The 20,660-nt window shown below is 39.9% G+C and overlaps 3 protein-coding genes across 3 annotated transcripts; 1 reads left to right on the top strand and 2 right to left on the bottom strand.

Annotated features, from left to right (window-relative positions):
• Positions 1-891: 891 nt before the first annotated feature.
• Positions 892-6,690, bottom strand: LOC6652373 (focadhesin). The gene is made up of 7 exons (XM_023181123.2): positions 6,442-6,690; positions 5,793-6,077; positions 4,375-4,593; positions 3,294-4,317; positions 3,007-3,218; positions 1,884-2,953; positions 892-1,827 (listed from the first exon to the last, which is right to left on the bottom strand). The coding sequence occupies exons 2-7, from the start codon at positions 6,062-6,064 to the stop codon at positions 1,016-1,018; spliced, it is 3,609 nt and encodes a 1,202-aa protein (XP_023036891.1). The 5' UTR covers positions 6,065-6,077; positions 6,442-6,690; the 3' UTR covers positions 892-1,015.
• A 5,983-nt stretch (positions 6,691-12,673) lies between these two features.
• LOC6652374 lies at positions 12,674-20,432 on the bottom strand. The gene is made up of 6 exons (XM_002074602.4): positions 20,258-20,432; positions 19,954-20,021; positions 14,136-14,304; positions 13,813-14,072; positions 12,932-13,057; positions 12,674-12,865 (listed from the first exon to the last, which is right to left on the bottom strand). Exons 2-6 carry the CDS (start codon positions 20,011-20,013, stop codon positions 12,767-12,769), a joined length of 714 nt encoding a protein of 237 aa, XP_002074638.2. The 5' UTR covers positions 20,014-20,021; positions 20,258-20,432; the 3' UTR covers positions 12,674-12,766.
• LOC6652541 lies at positions 15,447-16,128 on the top strand. The gene is made up of 2 exons (XM_002074603.4): positions 15,447-15,750; positions 15,832-16,128. Exons 1-2 carry the CDS (start codon positions 15,544-15,546, stop codon positions 16,024-16,026), a joined length of 402 nt encoding a protein of 133 aa, XP_002074639.2. The 5' UTR covers positions 15,447-15,543; the 3' UTR covers positions 16,027-16,128.
• Positions 20,433-20,660: the final 228 nt, after the last annotated feature.

The raw sequence follows: 20,660 nt of genomic DNA, 5'->3' as shown, positions 1-20,660 counted from the left end.
TCGCAAATATTATCCTTTTTAGAAAAAACGGTTTTCTACTTAGATGGCTATAGGCAAGGGTGTACAAACATTGGTTTTTGGTTTTTATTCTTCTTTAGCTTCCCAAAATATTTCGATCTCCTTCGTAGATTGTCTTCAAGGTATTGTTTTTACACGTTGACGTCCGTTTTGTCCGATGTGAAGTATTGAACTCTAATCAGTAATCGAAGCAGTTAAACTTATATTTTAGTCTTACTGAGGTTCTTTCAATTTCAGACATATGAGGGTGGTCCGATAAGTACTTAGCTTCAACGCCCGATGGCGTCACTAACGCAAGAAGTGTTTATTATCGCGTGGAACCTTTTTGTAGACGACTAACCTCAAAACGAACGTGTCAACGGATTAAAGAAAAATGGAAAAAGTTACTCGATTTTTGTTTTTGGAAGGGAAAGTGAAATCAAAGAGCGGTTGGATGCTGTGTTCGGTGACTCTTCTTCGCTGGATCAAGTATATTAACCTTAAAGGAGACTATGTTGGGAAATAAATCGACACTTCTCCAAAGTTTTCGTTTTTCATTTGTAGGATTTGTACTTATTGGACCGCTCTCCTTTAGAATCTAAATTGATCTTTATACAAAAAACGCCAAATCTGGCTTAATTTGCAGCAAAGAAAGTCAATAAAAATATTAATTTTTTTGAGATCCAGAAATTTGGTTTTTGCTTTTCAATGTATTTTGATTTAACTTTGGTATCTATGATCACTAAAAAAAAAAAAATGTTTTCCTTTATTACCGATATATCGTTCGTCCGTCTGGATCAAACTCTTCCTATATAAACGATACATGCCAAACGATAGTCTATTTCAATAGGGGCATAAATTAAAATGCAAGTACCAAAGAAAGTTCATTGAAAATTTAAGAACTTTATAAATTGTGCGTAAAATTGTATATTTCTTTAGTTTCAATAAAATATGTATATGGATATGCGTGTTAGCTATGCGTGTAAGTGCACTAGTGGTTCAAATTGGACAGTTGGCATTATTTACGTAAACCAACGTATTTGGTCCAAACACCCTTCTGGTCAAAATAAGATTTGTTACGTGAACAGATTATGGAGTCCTTTAAAATTGTTGTGTAGTTTGGTGGAATCGAAGAATGTTTATAGAGACTATAGAGAAATTCGTAGATTCTAGCTTCCTGATCTTTCCAAAATATGTGATCACACAGAAACTGAAGACTTTCGGGAAAAAGCAGAAGCCGCTCTTTGTCATCAGTGGCCACCACATCCACGCTGCCCAGAAGCACTGCACAACCAGAGAGGACATCTACAGACAGTATAAATATGTCCAGCAGGTACAGAGCTCTAGTTAATTTCTCCTTGTTACTTGAAGCCTCAGCCAGAAGCATTTGAATCTCGAGAAATATTTCCATTATCCAATTGCAGGCATTTTCATCACTTCCAAAGGCATACAAAGTGGAGGCCAGATGCCGATAGAAGAATCCGCGCTCTTCCGGCCGTCGTTCATATGCATCAATAATGGGTGTTAACCATTTAAGGGGATTTGCCAATTTTTCGTTGAATAACACCAAGTAACAGCGTATGATCGTGGCTTTCTTTAACTTTCCCATTGGAGTTTCCCACCAGTTGGCGGGCGTGGTTAAGCCATTAATGGCATTGGGATGCAAAACGGCAACTACCTCAGTGTAGCGTTCAAAAAGTCGCGAGTCTAAATTCATTGAGTCCATATAACGCTCCACGATGAGTGTGAAAACGTCAAGGACTTCAGGAATCTCGCATTTCTCAGTAAATATATGCTTTACGCTCTCGAGGAATTTCTCAAAAAGACAACCTAAGGAAAAATTGGAAGATTAACTCAGTAGACTTTCCAGCTACACAATAGCTCACCTTCGTTAAAATCATTTAGCTGAGATTCCTTAAAGCAATAGACAGCAACTTTCTCGGCGAACCCCTTTAAAATTTGTAGGCTCACACTGTTGGCTATTTCCGGCAGCAGCGAGAAGAGCAACAGAAGATCCTCCTCAAAACAATTCGGTTCGAAGTCAATCAGGAAGTTTTCCAACAGTCTTCGAGCTGTGCCAGAATGCTGTGCTTGGTTTTTAGCTATCATAATGCAGAACTTCCTCGCGTCAAAAGACAAATGAAAGAAACTGGTTAGGCAACTCCAGTCCAGCGGCGGAATGGGCTTAACGAACTTCTTGGACAATGCTCTGAGGGCGAATGTCACAGCGTAGGGTTCTGGAACATAGTCGCCAAAACGGGCTTGACTCACTAGGTAGTTGCTGACTGCACGCAATGGGCTGTTGGCACCTAAACCAACCAATTTACGTGGCTCTGGTTTGCCTTCAGGTAGTCGATACAGCTCCCTCCGGAAAAAACTAATCTCATTTGCAATGTAGTGGGCAATGAGATCTGCAGCTGCATCTCCACACTCCGGTCGAATTTTTTGTAGTAATTGTACCCACACTTCGCCAGGCACAGCTTCCTGTTGCAGATCGATTACATCACGACCACCACTGTTTACTGCACCACCTACGATTTCGAATCGAAAGTGGGCTGGAATGTGGCGTAGATTAAGTGTGGAGCCGGGCTCGTAGCTCTTGAGGGCGGATAGTGCATTGCGCACTTGGGCGGAGTCAAATCCAGGTCGACTAATGGCCTGCCATAGGTGTTCCAGGGCATCGTCTGCCAATTTCTCATACTCCAGCGTAGGAGTCTGCAGCAGGGGAACCAAACCAAAAAATCTATACAGCGATCTAAGAGTCTGGGTTCGTTGCTCATTGCGAAATTTACTGCCCAACGCTTGCCAGGTAGAAGCAATATTGACTGTGTGGCTATCACAGAGGACATAGATTGCATCCAAAGCCATGGAGGTAGCCAAGTCGCCTTCCTCATCTGCGCAGCTGCTAAGGATGTTGCTTAGATGTGGCAGGATTTCAGAGCCATGCAAGGCGGGTCTAACAAAATATGTATATTAGTTGTATGGGAAACAATTAATTAAACATTTTACTTCTCCTGGCAGATTTCTCGCATGGCATAAGTGCGTGCTATTTGCAGCTCCCAGTGTTTGCTGATCTCCTGTTGAGGTTGAGCAATCTGTTTCAGCAAGAAGGGGTAAGTGCGCGCCTCCACGCGCCACAAGCGAAGATACAAGTCAATACATAAGGTGGCGTTTTCGGTGGCTAAATTGCGAATAGTATTTAAAATCATGGGCACATTATCCTGTGGAAAGAGAGAGTTGCATTCATAGTTGATGAAAAAAGCAGCAGGATCCGCTATTGGTCTACGGTAACTTACCTTAGATACAGCAAAGCTGGCTAGGCCTCGCAGCAGTTCCAACTGCAGCTCTGGATTCTTTTCGTGAGCCAGTTTAAAAATGTAGGTCATAAGGAAATCGTAGGCTATGCCTTCATTCACCTTGATTATCTGGAGTATAACTTCGTAAATTTTGAACCAGCAATCCAAGGCTGGTTCACGCGACAAAAACATGGAACGCAGGAATAAATGCAGGCGCTGGCAGAAGGCAGTGTTAGCCTTTACGTTCAAGGCATCGACGAAGGCAAAGACATCCTTATTCTCGGAGCTATCAAACGACTCAACCAGTACAGACAAGTCAAACGCTATGGCGATATCCGGATGATAGTTTCGTATATGAGCGGGCTGCAATTGTTTAGTGGAAATCGTGTTCTCTGTCATTTTCTTTTCCTGTTGATCGAGCACTCGGTCCACTATCTGCTTCGCCAATACCAGACCCTCGGCGGGGATAAACGTAGTCTGGGACATCCACTGAATAATACCGTCCAGACACATGTTTAAAATGTACTCGTGGCCACACTGTTCCTGTACCACTATAAAGACTATGATCCGTAACAGATCAGCCAGATAGAAGGGAGACAACAAGTGCAGGGTCTCGGCCATTAGAACCAGAAGCACATGATAATGGTTCTGAGTGTGCTCACGCGTGGCATGCAATACCCTTAACACACACTGCAAACTGGGTCGTGGATCTATGCCGTAGATGGCCAGTTGCTTGATAATGCAGGCCTGGTATATGCAAAGATCAATGGACTGAGCATGATCGGACTGTTGCAAAAAGTAGTCGGTGGCCTCAATCACCAATATGCTGGTGGAGAGACAAGTGCCGGAGTTGTTAAATTTACTCCACGACAACAGCTCCTGCATGAGATCCCTGGCTTCAGGCTGATTGCGACTCAAGCCAAGCAGGCAAGTCCAAATTGGCTTGACATCAGGCAAAGTCTTGGGATTACACAGTACATAAAGGAACACGGGACGCAGATACTCAATGCTAAAATCGCGAATACTAAAACAAAGGATTTATTTAAATTATAATTATTAATGAATCCCAATGGTGTGTTACCTTTTGTCATGGTGCAAGCAGATTCCAATAATCTTGTTGCTCACATCGTGCATATTGGCGCTCGAATGTTGCAAAAGTGATATTATAGGATGTTGCTGCGTCTTCATGCCGTAGGGACATAAGTAAGTTTCTTGCTCCTTCAATAGAGTGGTTTTTCGCTTCAGACTAAGTAATTGCAAGTTAAGTATGCTCTCAGTTATAACAGCAAAGTGGATGGGGCTAAACAAATTGTAATAAAACATATAGTTAATCAGGGATTTTAGAATTGAGAAAGAAAGTTGTTCTTCCGAAATCAGTTTGGCTTTTCCAGTATGTACATTCAACAAAATTATATTTGTTTCTACACATTTTCCTTATTGTCGACATTTCCCTTACTTAAGAAATGTTAAATATGTAATACACTTTGTACGAGTTTACGAGAAAGAACTGTCAATTATTCGGCTAAAATATGTTGCAGTTGCCGCAGTAGCCCAAATGGACACTTTATTCGGCACTTTCGCTACCATTTCCATTTCGCCACATCCCGACGCCCATCTCTAATTTGCACCATTTATACAATGTATGTATTTATGGGCCTTTCGAGTTTAGAAGCACGAAGTCTTGGCAAAGCTTTTATCCATCACTAGCAGGATTCTAGCGATGTTTGTATGCATTTGGCCCTGAACTGATTTTGATTTTCCAGTTGGTCATTAAGGTGTAACGACTTCAACGGCGTTTAGCGGCAACTTCCGCCGCCTTGCCTACATATAGTATGTGTGCAGTTCATTTGATTCTGGCGGGCAAATCGCTTTGCGTTGGACGCGGTAATTACAATTCACACTCGGGCGAGGATTGCCGAGCCAAGTTGCGGTAATTGCGGTTTCTGTTTCAGCCAATTAATATGCAATCCTTTTTGCTTACACTTGCAGTTGCAGCTGGCAATGCAAGGTTAATTAACGTCCTTCGGCTACTCCTTGAATTCAAGTTCAATGTTGCGTTCATCAAGGCTGTGAGCAGCAATACTACTTATGCGTATAGGAAATGCTTAATAGATTTTATGGCGCCTCATGCATAATTCGCGATTGCGGTCAACAGGAAACCAAGCCCAATGCCAAACAAGAACTCTAGTTTCCTGTCCAGTCCGGCATATAGTAAATCATTTTCGCATTTATCCACATGACGTGTTAAGTGCCTGGCAATTAATTGGGGGCATTCGCTTCCAGGGTGTTGCGTGAGAGAAAAGAAGGGCTCTGGTGATGCGGTACCATTTCGAAGCTCAGGCATTGGTAAGTGTTAAATGGTGTTCTATACATTAAATCTCAGCTCCAACAAAGTAGTTTAGAATAATTTATGCAAGCAATTGAAGCGTGCGCCTTTAAGTCATGTCTAACAAGTATGTGGGTCGTTGTCCGCGCCCGTGCCTTAACCGTTCGCCTTACCTCGCATTGGCCAGCAGGGATAGGAGTGTGTTCTGCATGTTAGTGGCCTCCAGGACTCCCTCCTCTACAAGGCGTACCAAAGTCTGACAGCTCATCAGACTCAATTGCATGTGCTCGTGTTTGCATTGCTGCTTAAGGAACTCGATTTCCTTTATTTGATGTTCGGGCACTTGCTTCTCCCGGCTCTCCACAATTTTGCTGTATATTTTCTCCAGGCAAGTAGCTAGTTTAACCACCGAACTGCTTGGCTTAATGCTCTCAAAGTCTTCCATGGTGAAGTTTTCACTGAAAATGGTTACAAAGAAATTACAATTGGGTGAATTCAATCAGTGCACTTGGAGCAAATTCAAATTCGTACTAAGACCGTTGTCACACACACACACACACACACACAGAGATACACAAACAAAACGGAAAGAGCGGGATTTATGGTTTGTTGGGGTCACTTGGCTTTTTCCTTTTTTCGTATTTTGCCGAGCACGTCCTTTCAGCACCGAGGCTCTGACTCGAATGTTTTGGCTTTTCGTTTGTTTGAATTGTCGTTGGCGTTTCCGCCTTTGAAGGTTTGCCAACAAGTGTTGCGTGAGTGATTCTACATAAAAGCCAAGAAATTCCGTTAAAATAAATAAATTTAAATGTTTAACTTAACCTTTTGATCCATGCACTTTCAAGGAGTATCAGTTGTTATTTTGCCAACAGCATAAACAAACGAAACATGACCAGTTGGAACTTGAAATGTGAGTAAAGTCGTTAATTGTTAATTTGTGGATACGCCAAATACTTAGTGTCACAATCTTATGAGCTGATAAGTCAGCCAAATAATAAACAGTCTAGTATAGAAAAAACACTGCAAATTATATTATAATTTGTTTCAAAATCAGAAATGTGAACAATTTCCAACTGGGTGGAACCGGCAACAGCTGTTCAATCAGCTGTTTTGTTTATTCCGCCTAACTTTAAATTTAGCCAAAAATAGCTAAATCTGGTTTGTTTCCAAATAATGGTATTAAACATATACTGGGATTTTCATTACCTTATACTGGGATTTTTTATTTATATAAACGTTTTTTTTTTAAATTTGTCATTATAAGAGTGAGCCGCTTTCTTTTACTTAATTATTATAATCAAAGTTAATAAAATAGATAAAAAATGTTTGCCCATCGTACTCTATATAATTTATTTATTTGTCAAAGTTGGCTTTATTTAATTCTTCAAATTTTTGAAGTGGGAAGGCCAGGGTAACGGTAAACCTTATTTGCAATTTTTCACCCACTACATCGAATGATATATCGAGTCTATCTAGGAGGATACATACATACATACAGTTAAACAAGCGGTGTCCTTTAGTTAATATACATTTATTATTATTATTATATAGGATATAATTGTAAACTATGAACCTTACAATATTTTACAAGCCTTAGTTCTAAGTAAGGCTTTCGGCTTAGACGAAAACTACATCCATAATCTAGCCTGGTGATTGGAAAGCCGATCCTCGTTGATCAGTTGCCTAATTGACTGGGTCACTTAGACAACTCATCTACCGAGAGCTGCTATTAATAGTCTGTAAAGATATATGTTTATATTTAATGCACCCTAGCTTCATGGGATTTATGGACTACTTCAGCGTTTGATTCATTGCCAGGGTGTTCAGTTAAGCCACTACGACGTTTTCCTCCGCTTCTGACTTTTCACTTAATTGACTTTATGCATTTTTGTTTTGCCCTTTTCTTTGCAACAAGCCTCATCGTAAAATGAAATTAATTATGCTGCTGCAGCTATAAAAATGTAACCAGGCAGAAAAGAAAAGTCAAGGCAGAACGATCCGAACGAAACGAGACAAATAAATGAAGGTGGCAAAGAGGGTCCATTAACGGGGACGAAGGAAAGTTAACCGGAAAAGGTACTGCGGCTGTGATGCGACCCAAAAGAAAAGCGAAACAAAAACTCCTGTAGCATTAAAATAACTACGGGTCGAGTTTAAACTGCAATCATTCATGGAGCCAGCAAAGGCATATCAGAAACAAAGGTTAAGCCAAAAAAGAAAAAATGTATCAAGGCCAACATAATTTCCGCTTCCTGGGCCAAATATTTCTCGTTTGTTTGCCCGTGACTTTTTGGGCCACGGGGATTTATGATTTTATTACCACAAGGTAAGAAAAAGACAGTCGAATAGTAAGAGATGATGGTAGGGAGGAGAGGAAAGCAATAAGGTGAGGTGATGGCGACCCCCAGGACTCAGGAACAATTTTATTTTTCATCCTGGGTCTAAGACATTGCATTTTGATCGCTGGGCTAAGAAAAATTGAAGTCCAAGTCATGTTCATTAATTTTATTCAACTCTTAATGTTTATTTTGGGCTCAAAGAGATTTATACGATTTATCTCTATGTGGTTGTTGGTTGGGACAGCAAAAGCATAAGGAAAGCTACTTTATTATACCCTGTAATCACTTTGAAGTAGGTATATTATGCAACTTTTTAAAAATAAATAGGAATTTAAAGAGGCCCAATGGTTTGCCTTGACGCTATTGGATTATTTTTTGTGTATTACAGGATATCGTGTATTCGGCCTTCTTTTCCTCCTGCCACTAGATCAATCCTTGGATTTTCCTTAGAAGTTCAATGACACATTTTCTGCGGAAATGTTGCTGATATACAATAAATATTTATATTTGCGGTTGCTCTATAGTGTCAATGAACTGGCTGCCCAAATTCGCAAAGTGAAAGTCGATTTGGTTGCTGGGTGTCAACAGGTTGGCTAGAAAGAAGGGAGTTGGGTTTGGGTTTGGGTTAGAAGGGGAATCACTGGCTGATGTGGTAAATTCTTCTATGCTGCCACGTACTGTTGACAATTTGCATAAAATATGTTACACGCCTCGTAAATAACACTCAACATACATGAAAAGCAGCACGTGGCATTTGAATTTACATGCCACGCCCCTTCTCCAACCCACACTGAAAAGTCCATTGCTTCAATTAATTATAATGGGATGCACGATATAATAGAACCTTACCTTTCCATTGAACAATTTTTAAGACAAAAACCAACCAAACTTAAATTAAAAGTGACAGTTGAATGGAAAGTTTTTCGTTTTTCATTTCTGCCTACATAGGACCGGTTTTTATTTTTGTGTTTTGTTTTGTGAAGAGAACTTTGTGTATAATGTAATATGAAAAATATGAATATGTATATCTACTTGTTTGCACTCAATTTTCCACAAACTTGGAGCAATGAATATTTAAGACAGTCTGTCGACGATGTCTTTTCCGTCCATTTCACTGGGCCAGGCAGATGGTCTTGATAACGGTAACTCAAGTAACCAAAATCTACTATCTCATCGTGTAGTTAGTATAAATTCAATATTCATTTGCATTGGAGTGAGATTTGCTTTATGGGAAATGCACCTGCCTCTTCATGCAAGTGAACAGCGTTACTTAGTTACCTAAGAGACTGATTTTTTTGATTAATCGACGCATTGAAAATGATCAACAGTTTTTTTTTTCTCGGAAGCCAACAAAAGGTTTCTGCTTTAAGCTTCAATTTTCATGCACAATTCGACGGCAGACTTTAAGATTTTGCTATTGCCTACCTTCGGGCGCGCGTTGGTCGTCCTTGTGTGTAGGAGAATGTGTGTGAGTTTCATTCATTCAGTCATACACATTCATATATAGATTTTGTGTGCCTACATAAATTGTAGCTAAAAAGTAGAAAAGAACCTTTTCAATTTCCTAACAAACGTTTTCTTTGTGCTCCAGCTATTTATTCTCTAAATTAGAAAATTTCTTAAAATACATATATAGAACGGAGCGAAAACTTTTAGTGTGTGTGTTAGGCGTGTGTGTGTGTGTGTGTGTATGTATGTGTTTGTGGAGGAGAGGCGATGGGGTAAGGTTAAATATAATTTGTGCGGCACGTGCGGAAAATTTAATGAGTCGACCGCGACCAGCAAATTGAGCAAGCGCCGTTGCCTTTTAAACTCGCCGAAGTTGCAGAAAAACACAGAAATAAATAAAGAAGCTCGTCACGCCGATTACGGTATACCATGCACCAAGTGAAATGACTATTTTAAATTCATTAGATCAAACATACACGCCTGTACAGTGGTGGTCAGTGGTTTTAATTTTGAATTTGATTTTCTGATTAAATATAAAAAAATAACTAAAAATTTGATAGCTTAAAGGCACTTTGTGCCTTAGGCAGATGTAAAAAGGTCCTGACTCAAAGAGATATGTCACATGTACATATGTAAGTGTTTTTTAACCAATTTTCCCCAGCTGTTAATGGTTTGCGTTGTGTCAAAATGTGTAATGTGAATTATAGACCTAGCTTTAAACTTAAATTCCGACAAAAATATTTGGGCTGAACATTAATTAAGCAATTTCAATTTGTTAACTACATAACTAACCTCTGACCCTTTCCTGTCCAAACACATACATACAAGCATACACAACCACTCACACACACACACACACACGATTTACAAAGTCATGACTTTCAGCGAGGTAAACATGATAAAAAGCAGAGCTTCCCAACTACCTTACCGGCCACTCCCCCAATTCCCAGCCCATCTTCTCCATCGAAATGTTTAAGCATATTTGCAGAATACATGTATGTATGGATGTACTAGAGAACCACCCAGCTCCCTTTCCACATCCACCATTGTTATTCTTGTTGTTCTTTATGGGTTTTTGTGTCTACCGTACCCTCATTCATGTGTGACTACCACCCACACACCAAGTGCCTGCGGTTGCAGGGTGTGAAATATTTTGCTCTCTCACACGGGGTCATCCCCCTTGCCCAAACACAAAAAAAGAGAAGCTGAAAACGGACCTAGGTCCTGCGTGCGCCCGCCATATCTTTTCTCCTGAACAAACAAAGACAACTCCTAGCCCCTCTCCCTTGGTGGCAGCCTTTTGTTTCTTTTATAACAACACAACGCTTTTCCAGATATATGCTTAAAACACTATTCGCAGTCAGTTTTCATATGATTTCCACGAAATACTTCTGTTTATTATTGTGCTTCATCATCCTTGCGTTTATCATAGTAAACAACGCCAGGTATAAGGAAAACCTACAATTAAAATTCCACGCCATTTCAATTAAATCTATGAAATTTAATTCATAAGATCAGGAAATACAATAATTTCCAAGTTTACCAATTAAGCACTATTAAGGGAAAAGGTCAGACAGATGTCCACTAATATAAGACTACATTGGTTACATGATTTGGCGAAATTTAAATACTAAACACTTAAATTCTCATTGTTAGAGGTCCTCCTACCTTGTATATGAAGCTGAACTTTGCACGTTAATTTGTTAGGCGGTCGTTAATATTTTAATTAATGCAATGTAAGCAGTTTACTGCTCAGTCATAACTTTTGACAAAGTTTAGTTTTAAATCTATAAAAACTAGGAAGTCTATTAGCAAGAGACATTTTTTTAATTTCGTTAAAAATAAAAGAAAAATATTCACATTTTTATGGAGTAATTAACAAATTTATCTGAATTATTTCACTGGGCCTTTGACCGCGCCGACTTTTGTATACCCTTGCAAATTTGTATATTACTCTTCCCTTACCTAAAGCCGTCAGTGTGGTCAAACGTTTTGTTTGACCTAAAAGTATAATGTTCGCAAAATAACAGCCATTAAGCTTGGGCTGGAGCAATGGGGTCCATATAGCATGTGATTTTTTTGTCTGTTTATATAACAGCTATATACTATAGTTGTTCGATCTTGATGAAATTTGGCACAATCATTTATACATACATAGGTATAATAAACTCACTAATATTAATGACAGTAGCTAGGAAAACAACGAAGTTATTGATTTGTATGGGCATAGTGAAACGATTCGGCTGAATCCGAGATATACAAACCCTGTAGCTCTTACGGTCTAAGAAGAGATTGCGCTGATCCAGACGGACGGACGGACAGACGCACGGACATGGCTATTTAAACTTGTTAGTCGGACATGATTCCTTCGATTTGTTCCGACTTATCAGGCCATCAGGAGCACAGGTATGGCGAAAAGTTGTAAAAAAATAAGTATTTTCCTGTAATATTCACGATACTGCGTGGAAGATTAAATTACCCAGTATATTTCCATCGGGTTTGGCGGAATGCAAACACTTAAGATGCATTGTTATTGATTTACAACTGAAATTTTGGATATGGACATCTATCGGATCGGATCTCTATGTCATATCGCGCCTATAGGAACGGCAAATTCACGACAGTAATTTTTCTGCAAATCCTTTGCTATTTTTCTGAACTATTGCCACTAAATTAATATTTGTCAGTTTAATAAACCTAGTAATCACTGCGACAAATATTAAGAAAGGCAGTAAACAGTGACTTTTATCAAAACCTTTGTAACGTTTGACGCAATTGTCATAAAAGTTATTATTAGCTGTTAATGACTATGAAAAATTTCATCACTATCGGATGACTATTTCAAATAGTTTCCTTTACTTAAAGAATAATTTTAGTCAGAAAAACTTTTTGCCCCTAATGCGACAAACACCAAACTTCTTAATTAACTTACGTACATAATAATCTATAATTCTGTAAATTTTGTACATGATGGTATAACTATTTAGTTGTCACAGGATCATAAATTGACGGGAGTATGTGATATCATTAAGTATGTGGTGGCTCTTTACCTTTGTCAAATTGATTTATCGCCAGTTGTTGAGGAGACTCCAGGCAGCCTGCGTTTCCCAAAAACTCAACGAAAACGATTCATATTAAAGCGTTAAACATCAGAGTACTACTTTTTGACTTAAATCTAAACACTAAACTCCAAATATAGTCGGAATCCATTAGAATTCGCATACGTTACTTGCCGACTTAATCCCATTGGCCCCACTGGCAAAATGTACTTTAACGTCCAAATTTGAGAAATTTATTTGTTATACTGACACAGTTTTGATAAAATGAAAAAATTTAGAGAATATTTAATACTAAATATATTAGCCGGAGTTCGCCGGAACGCCTTGGGCAGGGGGAGCATTGCCTCCGATTAAACCCCCAATTGATTGCTGCAGAGAACGCAAAATGCCAATGGGAATCTAGGTGCGAGAAGTTGGATTAAATCTCCATGTAATCAAAAGTAACATATATGTATGTATGCTTACATCGAGGGCCAGTCCGACCGGATTGCCTTGCGAAGCCACGACATGTCTGTCCACTGACTGCGGTCTTTCAACCGTTTTGGTGTACCTATGGGTATGGACCACTTTGGCTTCACTTTTCAACGGCACCTGGCATTGGGAAGAGATGATTATGATGTTTACTACGAAGTTGCATTCAACCAACAACCCAAAAATTAAATAAATGCCAAAAACACTTCAGTTCAACTGCCACCCAATCGAAACGAGCAAAAATAAAATTAAACTAAACCAGGCAAATGTCGTCTGCATGAAGTAAAAACAACATTTTGGTTTCAGCCATCACCATGTCAGATTTGGGTGGCTGGGGACGTGAGTGGGTTGGTTGGTGTGTTTAGCCTCAAAGCGATATTTGTTGCCGTTGATGTGTAAATGTGTTTTCTGTATATGCATGTGTATGTGTCCTTTGCCGGTTACCTCATCGAGCTGATGCACCTCCTCCACGTATTCCTCCTGCGGCTGTTGCATTACATAGATTGTACGCTGGCGATGACGTTCACGCTTTGCATGGAGGCGTGGTCGTTTGACAATTATCAGCGAACTAGCTGGCACGGCTGCCTGGTGGATTGGAGATGACGATGCTGCAGACAGAGAAGGTGTCGGTCTGGACAGCTCTGTGGCTGATTCAACATGATTTTCGTTGTCCACTCTGCGGTTCGACTAACACATGAATATGATTTGTGCGGGAATGTGATTAGGGTTGTTGGGGGGTGAAGAGAGTTAGTCAGAAGATTGATTGCCGAATTGAACACGGACTTTCAGAAACGGCAATTGTATATCAGACTGTTCCGATATTTATTTTTTTTGTCTTTTAACTGCATATCGAGGTTAACATTTTCATTACTTACATCTTGTTTAATCAGGGAGTACTTCTTGGGTGGCTTGACCTTCTGGACATGACTGGCAACTGTTGGTAGCGGTGCCTGTCCTAGCGGTCCGGATGTGATTGGCTGCTTATTGTGCTGGGTTGCCGAAATGGCGACCTTGCCGGGACTGTGAGCTTCGGCCCCAATATAGCCGTGCTCACCCGCACTGCCGCCCAATAGGGCACTCGCTCCAACCTGGGGATTAGCTTGTGCGGCTGCATATCCCACTCCAGCTGCGCGACCTAAGCGTAAATTAAGCAAAATGAAATCAATTAACGTATTGCGTGGCGTGCTCATTTACTTACCATCCAGATCGCCGCCAAGACCGGCAGCAGCTCTGGCCCCCCAGGGTGTGCCGGTGGAGGCGCTTAGACCACCATGGGCAGAGTTTCCGGTAAGCAAGCCTCCCAGTCCTGCATCGGCATGATAGCCGGCAAAGTTGACGCCCACCTTGCCGTCGCGCAAAGTAATCAGCTGCGGCGAAATGTGAGAAGGACCCCAAAAAGTTTGTTTGTTAGTTACACGCTGCGTATACTTAATGCTATCGAAAGTTTTGTCGCCCCGCCGCCTCCGCCTAAAAGTTTTAGGCCCTAAGACCTTGGTCATTTTTACCAGAATATTAAGGAAACTTTTCACCTTTCTTATGCCTATGCCAAAACCTAGAGCTGTTTGGCTCTCGGCTGTTCGGCTTTGTGTATGCCAATCAATTGAAATTAGGTTTCAAAACTTGCTGAATAAACTCCAATATGAATTTTTTGACATTGGCATAAATTTCCATTTAGTCAATTTCAAAAGTTCTTTTCGTCCAACCCATCATCACCTCATGAAATTATGCAGATGAAGCCACTACAAGCCTGTCTTGACCAATGGAGAAGTACCCTCATGCAACAGGGATACATATTTCTAATTGTAATTTATTGAAGTTCATTTTTAAAGTGTGTAGGAACTTCGATTTGATCCACACTTATTATTTGCCCATTAGGAATGTGTTTCACATATTTACACAGTTTTTCTGTATTCTATATGAATTTGTTAATCAACATTTAGAACGTAAGAAGCTAAGAGACAATGCCAGAGAGAGAGACAGAGACAGAGATAGAGAGAGAGAGAGCATATGATAAGGCGAAAAGAGAATGATTGCATATTGTATTTGTACATGCCACAGAGCTGAAGGTAAAATTTAAACGAGTTGACTGAGCGTCATGAGCTATATACTTTATCAATAATTATGAAACAAACAAAAATAAAACAAAACATAAAAGATAAGCAGGCTATCTTATTAAAGTCGAATAATAATTACTCTGAATACTAGGAAAATTTGTAGTCGGGTTAGTTTGGGTTCAAATTTTGTCCACGTTAGCGGTGAATAGAAGAAAGAGTATCAAGCATTAAGTGTTTAGAATTCTGCTTGAGTCGTGTATGCACTCATTAGAGTGCTGAAACACCTGAACACTGATAAGCGCGCGGGCTCTCGATATAGACACCAATATTTAACTTGGTTGCCCTGACAGCCGCTCATTTGAGTTTCACACTTTGGGTTAGCCAAAGAACTTGCCCCGTCCATTAAGTGTGGAAGTGAAAGGCGACATCAAATTCAAGTAAAGGCCGTCGACGACCCTGAAAGTGAAAGTGAATCGAGAAGGCGGCTGGGTCAGCTGCTGGTGGAGGTGTAGCTGCTGAGAAGTGGGAGTGAAACCATATCATGTTGTTGTCATGATGACAAATACAACCGAATTTCCTGGCAAGCGACCATTGTGCTTGTTGCTGGTGCTGTTGCCGCTGCTCTTGCAGTCGATTGACGGCGTTGCTGGCGTATCATTCACCTGGGGCCATGTCAATAAATACGCTAGCACATTGTACACAGAAAACATTTACCTGTCCCACAATATGCCCAGCAAAAATGTTGTCTACGGTTCAGAGGTGAGAGATCCGCAGATAATCTAGCATACGAATACAAATCGATATGTTTATGTGCTTTAAATCTCCAAATTTCTTTCCCAGAACGCCGATGGCTATACTATTACGGCCCTGCACGTAGAGGACCTGACTGCAGTGAATGGCAATGACTCTGAACCCATATTGGTGCAGGGAGGCATAGGTCAATCGTTCGCTGTAGTCCGTTTCCAAAGACACCAAAATCTCAGCGTTTCGCAGGATGCCCACTTCATGTTAACCATTTATGGCTTAGATTTGTGACATAATATGTGTTTCTTTCTCTTTGGGATATTAACTCACTACTCTATATTAATTGATTTCTAATTAAATATACATACGTCATAAGGTTATTATTATAAGTCACATAGGACCATCTAAGCTATTGCGAGAGAACAATCCTTTGGTGTAGAGTCTTTAACATATTTGCAACTGTTTAAAGTGGTTAAAGATGTCAAGTGCCATCTGCTCTGGCTACTCCTGCTTCAGCTGGTAATGATATGCAAATGCAGTAAGGCTACGATTCACATGCACACTTTCAGATACACCCACACCCTCTCAAACCCTCATACACTAACACACATACATATATACGTATACACACACCTGGGAGCCGCTAAGCGGTTTGGTTTCGCCGGCATAAGCCAAGTCAACCGTTTACTAAATCAGTTTTCTCCAAACGCCAACATTCCTTCCCTTTCCACCGCAACCCTGCTTACCGCTTTGCCATTGACTAAACTGAAAATGCAATATAAGCAGCTTTAATACGATTAAGAAATAAATCACATTTACAAGGCGGCAGAACTTGCCTTATTGGCTGAGACAGAGGCAGAAACTGTGGCTGACTGGGGTTCGGTTTGGGGGGCTGGGGCCGAGGTTGGCTGAAGGACAAGTTGAATACAAACTGATTTATAAAACTTTTATCTCTCCATTATCCCAGTAAATGTTTAGACTCCCTTTGGGATTAATTGATTGAAAATTTCAATTGCATTTTCATTTTTCGGAAACATGTTGTGAAACATATTGAATTTTAATTGAACGCAAATAATATTTGCCAGCAAGATTCCTAAACAAAAGAAAACCAGAACGACATGCTTAAAGTGTGCACACCCTTTCTTTACACCACAGTCAACTGATGTTAGTGTGTCGATTCCATTAAAGAGGATTATTATTATTATTAATACTATCAGTATGGAATATAGATGTAAACTATCAACCTATCACTAGCAACTATAGCCTTCGGCTTAGACGAAAACCACACCTATTCACTAGCCCGGCATTCGAACCCAGATATTAGTTATCTTTAAAGAGGAATTCCCGCTGTTTATACAAAAAATCGTAAGTCATCTTTTTAACTGTGAAGATTAACATATATATATCATATATGATAACACAACCTCAAGTGCAGAGTAACCTTCCATTCGAAGGGTACGACATTCTCTGTTGTGTCAGGCATAATATTTAGACAGATAAGACTCAAATATTTGTAGGGAATAAAAGAGATTTTGCAAAAGAATTATGACGATTCTTTTATACTCAAACTTTAATTGTTATTAGTTCCGAGTCATATTTCCAGAATTAAATTAAGAGATATTTTTACAATATCTTAACAAACAAACTGTAAAGAGATTTCATTTTTCAAATATTTCACCAAGCACAATTGGTCGAAAACTTTTTCCTGCTTTTGGTTTTTGGCTTGTATATGACTTCGATATGCTTAGTTGTTGTTCATTTGCTTTTGGCCATAACTTTAATCTAGATAAAAATCATCAAAGTCAAAGGAATAATGAGTTGATGGGCATAAACAACTGTCTGCCCCTCCTGGCCCACTCTATTCCACATCGCCCTCCTTTGGGCAAACACAATGGCACTTTGGACAATTGTATGTTTCAGCTAATTTACGTTTATGGCTAAAGATTGCAGATTGTGCTTCTCAAAATTCATAGGCTTTGGGTCATGGCCCACAAAGAGCACTCACTTAATCTTCCTTTCGGTTGCCCACAAAGTCCATCCCGAGCCCAGCAATTTGCATGAATTCCAAAGAAATGAGTGCTAAAATGATGTTTAACTCTAACTGAGTAACCCTTCTTGGGGCACTTTACTTGGGTTCTTAATTTCAATTCTCCTTGACAAGAATCGGCAAAATGGAAAAAGAAAACTTTGCTTTTTTTTTTCTTATTGTTGTACTAACAAATGCAAAATTCATGCATGCGTAGATTAAAATCTAAATTCTATTAGCCCGTGGGCCGTAAACAAAAGGAAAAAGACGCAAAATGAAAAAAGTGGAAGTGTCGCCTTTGGTATACCATGCACTAAGTAAAACGACTATTGCAATCTCACAACACAAAATTCATATATTTTTACATATATGTATATCTATTTTCACCTTTAGAACCATGCTTTGGCCCTCTTGAATTATTTGGGCTAAAAGGGATGTGGCTTTATTTTTTAACTCTTAAATTATCCGAAATCGACTAGACTGAAGGTTTTGATTAAATGTATCGAAACTTACTGGGATTCGCGAACCCCCACTTCTTCCCCTTACACTTCCAACTGTCTAATATAAACATTTTGGAGAATTTAATATACTACTTTACCCTAAGGGAGCATGGTGTAGAAAAGGAAGGAAACATGGCCTTGCCGTATTTATTTCAGCGAGTCGATGCAGAAAGAAACACGACACTTATGTATATCAGAAAATGTCCTTCATGAACGTAAATGACAATAGATGAAACTTAAGTTTTAAACATTGCACTGGAATAAATTTGGCAAGAGTAGGATTGTCAGAGCGCTGGTCGACACGGCGTATGTGTAATATACTTGCATACATTTACGACATTTACACAAAAACATTCCATGTTAGTCATCAAGTGGATTAAAGTTCAAGGCAACAGTTATTAAAATGATGTTTAATTATAGTTAGCTTGCCAAAGATTAATGGATAACCCAAGTTTTAATTGCCAAGTTGTGCGAGCGCCTTTTGCCTGCAATTAGACAGTGACTGAGACGGCAACGGCAACGGACTTGGATGTGGAAGTGTTGAGAAACTAGCTACTAAAAACAAAGCACAAAATTCTTCATTACCGGCATTTAATAGTCTCAGTGATTTGCTGGTTGTGCTTGTTGCATAACGGCCAACAGTTTAATGGCCACGGCTGAAACCACTGTGGGCTGTGAGCACTTTACCCAAATTGCGAAAATCAAAAGTTGGACCTGCAACCGAGTCAATGTTGGTATTTTTTGGTAAAATGCAACCAAACCGCAAATGAAATCAACGCCAGAGCCCTGGCGAAAGAGCTTTTTGCTCCAATCATTGGATTGCGCTTTGTAGCTAATACAAATTTCGATTATGCTGTTTGCAGGAATAAGTGATCCTATTGATTTCGTGGTTTCGGTTATGCAGGCAAGTTTGCATGGAGTTCATCGATTAATGAGAGTGTGAGGGGAGGGGAAAAATGACACTAATAAAGTTTGGTTTTAATATTTGGAACATTTGTGAGTCCTGAATGATTGTTGCCTATTATTATGATACGACATGGTCTTGACCAAGTGACCAAGTTTATTCGATTATGGGGGCAAGACCTTAGAATATATTCTAAAAAGAGATATAATACTTAAAAAGGACCCGATACTTGGAATATATAATGGAATGTAGAATTACTTCCATCGGTTCATGGAACTGAAGCGACTGTCGAATCCTTAGAATATATTTGACTTTTTTGATAAAAACTGATTCTCGAGCACTTGCCATCGGCTTAATAGGCAATGTGGAAATGTTTTAGTGAGTTCAACATTTGTGCAAATTGTAAATAAATAAACAGACGCATAGCGTATTCTGGGATAGTGGGGCAAACAGGTTTACAGGTTTGACCATGTGGTGGCGAGTTCAATGTGAAACTCACCGAGCTGTAATTAAAATATTTGCATTTTACATAGCCTGGCACCTCGCCACACATGGCCGCAACATAAACACAAAACAAGCTGAAAGAATTAACCGCAAAATGGCCTGGTTGAGTGGATATGTCTCCATACATGTGGAGTCCATGTCTATCTATTTCTCTCTCTTTGAATGTCTCTGTGACTGCATTGATTGGGTCTGCGGCATTGTAAGTGATTTGCATGGAGCAGGTGCTGTGAACCAATTTGCATGGACCCGACATCCCTTCCCCGGAGGACAATCAAAACACTCACCTGGGCTGGGGCCAAAGTTATCGTCTGCAAGAGACAAAGTGCTCCAAGTATGGCAAACATTTTTCAACCTATGAACACAGGATGAAACAAGAAACAAAAGAATAAAGATAATCATTCTGATGGCAGCTTAGAAAAACAAAAGTTTTAATTGTCTTTCGTATGCGAGACGCGTCGGGTCTGGGTCTGGGTCTGGATCTAGGTGTGGTATCCCACACCACCATAACCCCCACCCCCACACAGTCCAGCATAAGTACGCGAGATTCTTTTCTCTTTTATTAACACTTGAGCATTTTGTTTTACACACTTTTTCCGCCTTTGTTTTTGCTTATTCCCCTTCTTTGTTATAAACAAATAAATCTCAGAGTCGTCGGACCGTTCGCGTCGCGCTGCCTTTTAGCACTGAATCGCTGTCGAGAGCCGGGCTTAAACTTGAAAGTTCGAAACGGCTCGAGCTGTCCAGACTATGACTATCACTGTCAGACCGATGCTCAGGCGGAGACGCAGACAGAAGGCTGTTGTAATGCCTCCCAACCGAAACTGGAAACTGGAATTGTGGCGCAATTAAATATGCAAGCTTGTCTTTATATAGGATTTGCCATTTCACTTTGTTCTGCGATCATTTAGTCTGATTGATGCTATCTGAAGAGTAGATAACGCAGATGCAAACACACGTTCCCTCATCGATGACCTGATGACGCAACAACATT

The sequence above is a fragment of the Drosophila willistoni genome, assembly GCF_018902025.1.
Source record: "Drosophila willistoni isolate 14030-0811.24 chromosome 2L unlocalized genomic scaffold, UCI_dwil_1.1 Seg168, whole genome shotgun sequence".
In the NCBI taxonomy this organism is placed as follows: Eukaryota; Metazoa; Arthropoda; class Insecta; order Diptera; family Drosophilidae; genus Drosophila; species Drosophila willistoni.
This window is presented reverse-complemented; position numbering and strand designations above follow the sequence as displayed.